Source organism: Mycetomoellerius zeteki, unplaced genomic scaffold (genome assembly GCF_001594055.1).
Source record: "Mycetomoellerius zeteki isolate Tzet28-1 unplaced genomic scaffold, Tzet1.0 scaffold58, whole genome shotgun sequence".
Classification (NCBI taxonomy): Eukaryota; Metazoa; Arthropoda; class Insecta; order Hymenoptera; family Formicidae; genus Mycetomoellerius; species Mycetomoellerius zeteki.
In genome coordinates this window covers 1,468,480-1,479,194 of record NW_017257588.1, presented here as the reverse complement: position 1 = coordinate 1,479,194, position 10,715 = coordinate 1,468,480, and the positions used below count along the sequence as shown (strand labels likewise).

At 32.6% G+C, this 10,715-nt stretch overlaps 1 protein-coding gene across 1 annotated transcript; it reads left to right on the top strand.

The window, feature by feature from the left end:
- Positions 1-811: 811 nt before the first annotated feature.
- LOC108728099 (UPF0602 protein C4orf47 homolog) lies at positions 812-4,298 on the top strand. Its single transcript, XM_018456460.1, has 4 exons — positions 812-979; positions 1,053-1,240; positions 1,926-2,202; positions 3,880-4,298. Exons 1-4 carry the CDS (start codon positions 907-909, stop codon positions 4,263-4,265), a joined length of 924 nt encoding a protein of 307 aa, XP_018311962.1. The 5' UTR covers positions 812-906; the 3' UTR covers positions 4,266-4,298.
- The last annotated feature ends 6,417 nt before the right edge of the window (positions 4,299-10,715 follow it).

The window sequence follows — 10,715 nt, the reverse complement described above, 5'->3', positions numbered from 1 at the left end:
TTTTAGAATCAACCGCTCACTCCATTAAGAAATTTATATCTGGGAAATTAGCATGAAAGTCGATTAGCATCCAATATGTATAATTATTTTGATGATTCAAACAAATTTATTTTCAGATCTGCATCTAACTAAATTTTTAGATATTTCAGCAAAACCGTTCTTTCTATTTGTGTTATTCGAAAAGATGGTTCAGAAATGCAATGTAAGAACTCCAAATTATCGACCCATTGTAACTTAACATAGCTTGCGTCATTACAATTATCAATCATTTACTTTAAACCTTTATCAGAGACGTCGTTTCAATAATCTTTCCGTTACCGTTAACGAGATCAGACCGCACACAATTATAATCACTTCTCTCGCAAATGTGCGACTCCTTCAGTATTCAATTTCTCCAAACAAGCAGTAATGAAATGTTTCCAACGTTACCACAACGAGAATACCGTAGATATCCGCTAGTACCAACGTCAACTCATTAAGAACGTCTGATTACTGGCGGTAACCAGGTCAGTTACTCATAAGTTCACTCTTAGTGCTCAAGACGCCACAGAGTGATTCTCATAGTACGCAAGTAGCACACAGCGCTTACAAAGCGTTAACAAAGCCCTAAAAAGGTGTATATAATAGTTTTTTTTAGCGCTTTGCAAGCGCTGCTGTGCTACTTGGGCACTGTATATTTAAGTAATTGCTATTAACGTTTTTTGAAAAATATATAAAATTGTACGAAAAATGTAGTTAAAATTATTCTTTATCAATAAATCCTGTTGTTTCTCTTTTGATAAACGAACATCGCGTGCGTGTTTCGCATAAAACTATCTTCATTATGACACGATAAAGTTTAGGTTACTTTATATTTAAAAAAAAAAAGGACAATGCATTACTTATAGCTATCATAAAAGGTAAAATATGAGTAAAAAACGTGCAATAAATATCGCGCTTGTTGGTCACCATCATGGAAAAATTGATATCGAACGAGTGGGTAATGCATACAAAATCGAGTGATAAATTGCCTACGTGTATTTCTAGAATTTTCACGAATAAAGCCTTTTCAGGTTTCTTTAGCGATCCACCGCCGGGTCCCTTTGATGTTTATCGGCAACCTATACAATTTCGTGAAAATGTAGCTAAAGGGCGCCAGATTCTCAGCGGACCTCCTATTCAATTATTCGAAAAGAAATATGAACGAATTTTTGAAGGGGAGGCACTCACGGAGTCATGGCGCGAAGAGGCGAGGCAACGGGTATTTATAATTGTGCGAAATTATAAGAAATCAATATTTGATCATTTATTAAAAATAAAACGTTAAAGAAAGTTCGTGAGCAGGATCCGTTAATGTATATCGATTGAGATTTAAATTTTAATTACATATTTGTTAAAAAAAATTTATACCCTTTTTTAGAGAATATCATTTAATAAAGTTTAATAATAATTTTTTTCAGGTGCGCAGCGTTACATTGATCTGATTTGAATTAAAATTATCCAGTTAATCAGTTGCAGTTGATTAAGTAATATGTAGAATATGTCATTAAAATGTCCTTGCCTATCAAGTCTTTAGCCTGCTATATTAATCCAATTTGCTTATGGCTTTTTGCTTTAAACTTGCTAATCTGTTCAAATTTATTATACAATCATATCGTTTAAGTCAATGATTAAATAGCTCTAAAAAGTAAAAAATAAAAAATTTTCACAGAAAATGGTTTTCCATTAACAGACAAAATTATTAAATAAAAAGTATATTAATATTTTGTTTTAAAAAGTTTTTAAATAAATTATTAGTAAGAAAACAAATTTTTGGTTAAACAGACACGAACACACCAGCAGGGATGTTAATAAACACGCCACACAAAAAAAGAGAAAATATTTCTGAAATTTTGATATATACATATATATATATCAAGTATAATTTTATGACATAAACTTTTCAGATAAAAGACGAGAAGAGAAAGATCGGTGGTCACATGCTACCGACATCCTCATCGAAGAAGCACTCGACGCCCGGAGACTGGTATGGATGCTTTGCTAAATCTTCTTACTTTAGTCCGTTGTCGAAAGAAGAAGAGAGAAAAAAGACGCCAGTTCCACCTAATATGAAGATCAAGCCCAATCCGCTTGGCGGTCCAGGATACGTGAATATTTGTTTGAATCCTTATCCATCATACTCTCACGAACCTTACGATCGCATCGAAAGAATAGTTGGTAAAAGTAAGTGCGTCTTCGTTCATACTTCCGATATAATCTCCGCTCTCTTGAACAACTTTCGATAAACTTGAAATGTATAATTTAAAAAAAAATGCATAAATCTTAAGGCGATATGCTGGGAATGGGTGTTTTTAAAATAGCTTAAAAAGAAATTAAACTTTTTGTTTATATTACAAATAAAATAAACTATTGCTCGTTCATATAACTCATGGTAGAGATTTATGTTAAAAGTAGTTTATTTCGATCATTGAGCTGAATATAATAAGAGCAGGAGTCACGTGTACTTTTGATGTCGAACGAATTTCTTCTCTTATTTTCTCATTTTATTTCATGTGTTATAAAGCATTTTGGAATCTATAATTTTCGCAAAATACTTTTTGCGAAATATTTTACAGACCGTATTGATGAGAAACATAATAAATTTAATAAGTGTGACATTAAATACGTATATAACTATTTTTAGTAATATATTTTTGGCAAAATTCTTTATAGTTTTTTAAGAGGCTTATCAATATCAGTATAGTATAATTATTATTTGTCAATTTAATTTGTGGTATTATTATCTCAATTTCAATTTAAGATAGCGCTTTACAACCGAAAATTAAATCAGAGCACAGTTTATAAAACTGGAGATGTATATAAATTCACACCAAAATTTTATTAAGCACTAAAATTCAGCTGAGAGAGATTGAATTCGAGATTGAATTCATAAATTGAATCATATATAATATATATATATATATCGCGTTCTTGTTTTGAACATTTTTCATCTGTTATGCTTCTTATTATCAATTTCTAAATCACACACACACACACACAACTGCTTTGTGATTTTTTAAAAAATTATATAAGCAAAATATATATACATACCTCTCGCTTTAATTAGAGTAACAATTTTTTGGATAATAAATTATAGTTTATATACTGATAAATAACAATTCTTTTTATAAATTATAGTTTATATACTATAACATAACGGTAGCAAATATTACTACTGTATATATTATGGTATAATAATAACGATATAAAATTTTTCTGTCACTTTATGCAGATAATAAAATTGCCAATAAAAAGTATTTTATAAAATTTTGTTATTTTTTATCTTTTTTTATTATCTTCTAGATGTATGTATATAATGCATTGTGAGAATTTCTCTCCAATTACAGTGTAAAAAAATTAATGAGAAAATGAAACATAGATGTAGATTGGTTTTTTTCGGAAAACTCCTTTCATTTTATATGACAGTATGTAATTAATTATAATTATATCGTAAAAAAAAGAATTTCGTTGGCTTTTGAGGGAAACGCATTTTTAACTTTTACATAAAATACCTTCGAAAAAATGTTTGGTAGCAATTAAATGAAATCTCAATTATCATAAATATTTGAAATTCTTTTTACAGGAATCTTTTAGATCTTAGAAGTCCAAAGCGATAAAAGCTTTTTGCAGATTTTCTGAATTGGAAATTTTTTAATTTACTCTTGCACTTACTATATATAAAGATTATTACAGACGATTTTCAATTAATCCTGCTGTGCAAATTATATACATGTTAAATTTCTGTGTCCGGCGTTAAATTTTTGAGTTTATTAAAATATTCATTTTTCTTACTATCGCTTATGATCTCTTCCTTGTATAATTCATATATTTTAAATGTAAATCATCACTTTGGTGCAACAGAAATGGTGTCTGAAGGCCGATTCTTGACAACTAGTGCGCCGTTGGATTATTTCCCCCCCAATCCTTACGAGGATGAGGAACCAGGGCCCACTTACATCCGTCCGGTCGAGATTGCAAGGAAGACACTCGGTACGGCGCGATTCTACGTCCCTTTTCCCAAGAAACCCGGCGGAAGTCACGATGGTTGCTTCAGCAAGTTTCCAGAGTACACGGGCGATCCTTATGTTAAGGCTAAGGATAAAGCTGCCGCTGAGTCCAAGTTTATAAGCGGTGGACCGTTTCTACGTTCGAAATATACGAACAGTATTATCGAACAGATAACGAAAATATCATGTAACGCTCGCAATTATCCGGAATATCGGGAACGAGCATATCCTATGCACTGAGAAAATCTTTCTAATTGCACGGAAATTGAACTCCCGAACTTCTTTTTTATTCACTGTTAGAAAAAAACTTTCTTCTGTAATTATCAGTCATACTAAAATTAATTAAAAATAATTAGATTTTATATTTCTCTCTTTGTTTTTCATTCGTAACGTTTTATGTGCAGTCGTTATATTTGTACAATATCGTTTAAGTAAATTACTTATGAACAAATTAAGAATAAGAAAAAAATCAAATGAAACCATTACGAAGCTGCGAATCTGTGCGTATTTCTTCATTAAATCCATTTTAAAAATTCCAGTTGGTAAATTACATTTCATCCTAATTTCATTCTAAATCCCGTAGAATTTTTAGAAGGTTCTGAATGCATTTCTATTTTATCGCGTCCGCAATGCATGCGATTTCATACCAGCAAAGCCATCGCCTTCTGCTATCGCGCTTCCGTCCCTACGATGTTGGGCCGACAAATCGCTTTCCAGCAATGGCCATTGGCCAAGTACGGCTGCAACAACATTCAAGCGGTGGTCGAGTCCTTTCAAAGTGAATCACCCCAGCGCGTTCGGTCTTACAGTCCTAATGAAATTCTAACGAATGTTTCTACCGCCATTGTCGTAGAAGTCCACTCTCGGCAATCGCAATTAAATGTCCCCAATAAGCATCGTGTACGACAGGATTATCAGGCTGGCAGCAGGTAGTAACTGCAGAATAGTCTGAAAGAAAGAAAGCGAAGAATGCACTTTCTATTTGGATAAACAAGAGCTACGTGGAGCGCGTAATTAGCGGACTGTTTTACTTGCTACGAGTAAAAAAACATTCCTTTTTCTTGATAAAGTTTGTAGAAGGAAAATTTTTATTGCTTCAGCTTACATGCCAAAAAGACTCGGTTTTACTTAACACACATTCATCTATACCTTATAATTATTGGCTAATTACGTGTTGAATCCATTGTCAATACATTGTTTTTATCTAAACATTCTAAATCCTAATATCTACAAATGCTTCTTATCCTTTATATCACACTCTTTTTAATTCTAACACTAAAAAAAGTGATCTTGCAGTTACAGCGAGAATGATCTAAGTTACAACGAAACATAAACTAAAATAGATAAATTTCTAACAAGTATTGCGATATTGGATATATGTTGCATCTAATTATATAGAGGACAGAAATAGAATTTAGATTTGTGCTATAAATTCTATGCGTATGATATATAATTTTTTATCAGATACAAAAAACAACTATAATTCTAGCTGGATCAGCAAAATATTTTTTTGCGTGTACTTTTTACATTAATTTACACTAATATCAATACATATTAACAAAGCTAGTATTAACTCACACAGCACAGAAGTTTGTAGCAGCATTGCTGCAATAATTGCAATGTTACTGCAATATTGCTGAAACATTGCAATGTCATTGCAATATTGCTAGAATGATCTCTGCTGTATAGGAGAACAAAAACTTGGCTAAATCACTGTTTATAATACTAATAAAAAGGACACATTGTGATTCATCTTGAATTGTGACGAGTGTATTTTAATAAATCATTGCCATAGAAAAATTGCCATAGAAAAAAAAAGTTATCGCGTGATAGCGTGAAGTATTTATTAAGTATTTCGTGTAAAAACAATCCGTCAGAATATATGAAGGACGTTTCGATTATAGCTTGCAATGTGTAGTTTCGCAAGACGAAACGGATGGTGAATTTTTCTGGTAAATGAACTTAGTATGTCTTAAGTTAGTGTCTTTGCGTGAAGTTTCGCACGCCGCCACGTCACGAAGTGCTATGTATAGAAATGCAATAAGCGTTTCCTCCTCTGAAAAATTTCTCGTGGAGCATGTGGCAGACAAGAAATGGCAGCGGGTAGGTATGATTCCATGAGATTTATTCCGCGGTTGAAGCCGACCATTTCTCCGTGCCGTGTCGTTGCGCCGGTATTAAACATTCCAGGCATTGCGATGCCTCTCCAATATTCACTGGTCTACGTAGAAACGTATAAGGAGCATCGTACAAGACGGCTCGAAGCAATCGTACGACTATCTACTCGATATATACATCGATATGTGTATATAATATATGTGTGTGTGCATATATACACCCTGTGTGTATATGTATATATATACACACAAGGTGTATGCTAAGTACGCTTAAGAGTTTAATTACTAATTTATTTATTTTGATGAAACTTTAAACATACAAAGTTTAAATATACAAAGTTTCAGCAAAATAATTCGAATGATTTTCGAAATTTTTCCTTCAACTTTGACACTCTGTATCTTTAAAACTAAATCGTTTCGTATATTTATATGGTCATATAAATTTATGAAATCACTCTTCAAATCTTTTAACATATTTAGTATTACTTCCTGTATATATACAGGATGTTCTAAACTTCGCGACTCAAAATACTACAGCAAAATGATTTTCAAAAAATTAAGTAAAAAGTTATTTGCAAATTTTTATTTTAAGCAATAATTTTTGAGATATACGAATTTAAATATTGCTAATTACAGACCTCGTTTAGTCAACATAAATTGCGCGTGCGATAGTATTATTGTACTTCGGTGCACTCACAGGTAATCATCTAAACGTAATCTGTGATTGAATGTATTTAAACTCTTATTATCTCCAAAATTACTGTTTAAAATAAAAATTTACAAATTACATTTTTACTTCATTCTCGAGAACTTTCTTGCTATAGCTTTAAGTCGCGAATTTAGACACCCTATATACAAGGTGCTTATCGCAGCGGTCTGCACGAGATACTTGGAATAGTTTCAACAAAAGGTTGCAAAGAAAACATTTATTTGTTCCATGTCAGCTATGACTGCTTCTTGTGATTTAAAAAATTAAAAAATCTTCTCATAAAAAATTGAGATCATTTTAACTTTTTTAAATAGTACCATACGATTTTTATTTATATTATAGAGAATATTAAGTTAAATTTAATTAATTTGATTACAGCACGAAAAAATATCACTTATATCTTTTATTAATATTTAATTTACTGTATTACTTAAAATAGTTGTACTTACATCAAATACCAATTAATAATATTCAAGATCTTCGATCGAATATTCAAGAAGATTAATAATTACAGCTTATGCAGTTTTGGATACAAATAATGTAAAAATCGTTAATAGTAATTTATTGAAAAGAATAGAACTTTGTATAACTTTATAGACGGAGATATACAATTTTAACACTTGCACATATATACATATATATATATATCAATGTTACAATCTTTATTTATTATTGTATAAATAAATATAGCATCTCCTTTATAAGTTAGCTTAACCTTCCCAACAATATTATGATAAAATTGTATTATTTAAAAATAATTCTATTTCGTAAGATTGTTTAAAAAATATACTGCTAATCATTTATGTTTACAATGCAAAAATTGTTTCCAAATAACTTTCAGTGCTTACATTTCTAATAAGAGCTTGAATAATAATAGAATAAATACTGCTATATTAAATAATGAAAATTTGACATTAAATATCAATAAAAGTGGCATTTCCGGTAATGCATTGAATTCGCCTTAATGTCTCATATAGAAAAAGAACACATAATACTATTAAAAAAAATTAAAATATAACTTCAAATTTTTTTATAAAAAAAAGATTTTTAATTTTTTCGGACTGCAAGTTAAGCCCCCAGACACAATTCAAGGGAATAGCGATAGCGATAGAAATAAAACGATTTCAACCTATCAGAAATGTATATTCTATTGAATTTTATTTTTTGATAGGTTAAAATCGTGTTATTTCTATCGCTATCACTATTCCCTCACATTGTGTCTGGGGCTTTATAGCTTATATGAAATAGACATATATTTTGATTAGAACATTTTTTATTTTGGAAGTGTCTTAAAAGTCATGCGAACTGTTAAAATAAACACTATATATATAATATATATAGACAGATAGCTATAAGATATAACATACATATATGTCGTATGTATTAGTATGTGCGCGTTTGCGAAAAAGTAGAAGAAACATTAGGAAACGAGAGACAGCTGAATCAGAAAAACATGCGAGATTTATAAGTGTAGAGAATCCCATCTATGTTAATAAAAAGTAATAAATACATATAAATTAATCAACATCAAGTCAAATATATGTGGTGACTCACATTAGATTAAATTTGACACTATAGATTTAATAGTGTATGCATTACTTTGATTTATTACACTGAAAAAAAAGATTGGCTGCTGCAGCAAATTAGATGGTAAAATATAGCATAACATTTTTAATTGATTGCAGCAGTCAATTTTTGGTTGTGTTAGTCTATCGAAATCCTATGTTGACATTGCAGACAGGTTAACGCAACCAAAAATTGGCTGCTGCAGTCAATTAAAAGTGCTATGCCATATTTTACCATCTAATTTGCTGCAGCAGTCAATCTTTTTTTCAGTGTAGGATTAAAGAAAACATTCATTTCTGCTATCATACGCGATAATTGCTTTCTCATGAAGATAATTGCAAGATGTCGAGTACCTGATAACTTTTTAATTAGCAGGCACAGATTGCAGATTGCAACAAAATGCACGTATCAGCATTTCTCGGGCTTCGTTTAATCATTATTGGAAGCAGATAATTATACCGCCATCGTTCGGTTATGTATAAGGTCTTAAAGGTTAACGAGATTAAAACAACACTCTTCTTTCTGCGCACGAAACCTGGTAGACATCTTCATCTTGGTGTCTGCTGAGGAAAAACGGGAAACGTGATTTGATTTAGTACAGAGAAAAGTCGTGGCACACAATTCGCACGCCGTGATTCTTATTTTTACATAGAATTCTACATCACATATGTATCTATATTTATATATATATATATACTGGAAAAAATTATATACTGTGAGATCGAATGTGCTATAAATAACGTGGCCGTAGCCGCTCCTATGATTTATCTTCGTATGATTTCTATGCTTCGATGTCCAATAATTAAAAAGCAACGGTCGTATAATAGATATTCGTCTCTAACCACAGCGTGACTTTGCTAAAGAACGGTCACAGAATTTTCATACATTAATATAAAATATGCAGGATTACAAATTTCGCTACGCGTGTACCCAAAAGGTATTCCATATGTAAATTTTATCATGGCAATATGCTAATACACGAATAAATTGGTCCGCAAGGGAACAATTTGCAAACGATCGTAGAAGCAAAGGATTGCCACATTGTGTCAATCGATATTTCATTCTTATAATTAAATATAAAGCAATGTCAGTTTATATTATTCTTATCTTATTCTTTTGCGACAGTCTACAATTCGTATTATTATTCTTATATCTGAGTCCCTGTTTGTTGATTGGTAAGAGTAGATGAGACGGCACGGTGCCAAGAGACGCGGAAGCAATAAACTGCAAAAGAGAGAAAGAAAAAGAAAGGAAAAAGGAAAGAAAGAAAAGAAGGTGTAAAAGATCGTACAAAGAGAAAAAGCAACGACAGAGGTCGACGATTCTGGAGGGGTAAAAAAGGGAGGAAAGACGAAAGAAGGGTAAAAGACAGAAGGAGAAGAAGAAGGCTGATAACCGATCGAAGAATCGGTTTTGTCCACTTGGTAAAGAGAAAGGAGACCAAGAAAGGAGACCAAGCACGGAATGAAGGAGATAGAGTGCATACCTGCGCACGAATGTTTGGGCGAGGTGGAGGATGCCGAAGAGATGGGAAGCTTTAGGAATGGAAGCAGGGAGGAAGGCACAGCCGTATGCGAGCGAGCTTTCAACGCGAAAGCTGCCGTAAAGCCGGCCGTTTCAACGAATGTTAGGAATATCTATCTCCACGAGCTAAATCCAGCATACACATTGTAAGAATAGGTTGAATGGGGATCACTGGTGGGTCTAAAGAATATCGAATACCGCGTGCTACATATTCCTCAGACGCGCGCTGATCTTGAGAGCATCGGGGCAATTCTCTCCCTTTCTCTCTTCTCTCTCTCTCTCTCTCTCTCTCTCTCTCTCTCAGTCGTTTATATAACAACCTTGCCGCACTTTCGAACTTCTGATCCACCCGGGCGGATCCGGAGTTCAGTATCGCCGAATAGATGTCGTGTCTTTTCGAAGTCAAAAGCCAAAGTGAGAAGCGGTTTTATCGCGCGTTTGATGGGACCCATTGAAAGCGGATATCACCGTTCAACGAACGATCGACCTGCGAGACCGATATGGTTCATTTTTGTCGTGGAGCATGTCGTGAAGACGGTCTTTAGCATTTGCGTCTCGTTTTGCTTTCCCCATGGGGTTTATTACTTGGGTACATTTATTACTTAGGCTACCTCGAAATAGTCGTGGAAATGTACGTGGAAAGAAAAGAAATTTCGTGATTACGAGATCACGCGTTGCACGATTAGATTTTATTACGTGCGGGATCGTCTGTTATATATATTGACGCGTCTATCATTCGTCCTGAAATTTCCACACCGGGGTGTATTCTCAATT

What these genes read in the sequence shown, in the direction of transcription:
- LOC108728099 (XM_018456460.1), top strand. Translation starts at nt 907, where the DNA reads ATGAGTAAAAAACGTGCAATAAATATCGCGCTTGTTGGTCACCATCAT. An exon ending in AATTGATATCGAACGAGTGG is followed by an intron (nt 980 to 1,052) that starts GTAATGCATACA and finishes AAGCCTTTTCAG; the next exon opens with GTTTCTTTAGCGATCCACCG. An exon ending in CGAAAGAATAGTTGGTAAAA is followed by an intron (nt 2,203 to 3,879) that starts GTAAGTGCGTCT and finishes TTGGTGCAACAG; the next exon opens with AAATGGTGTCTGAAGGCCGA.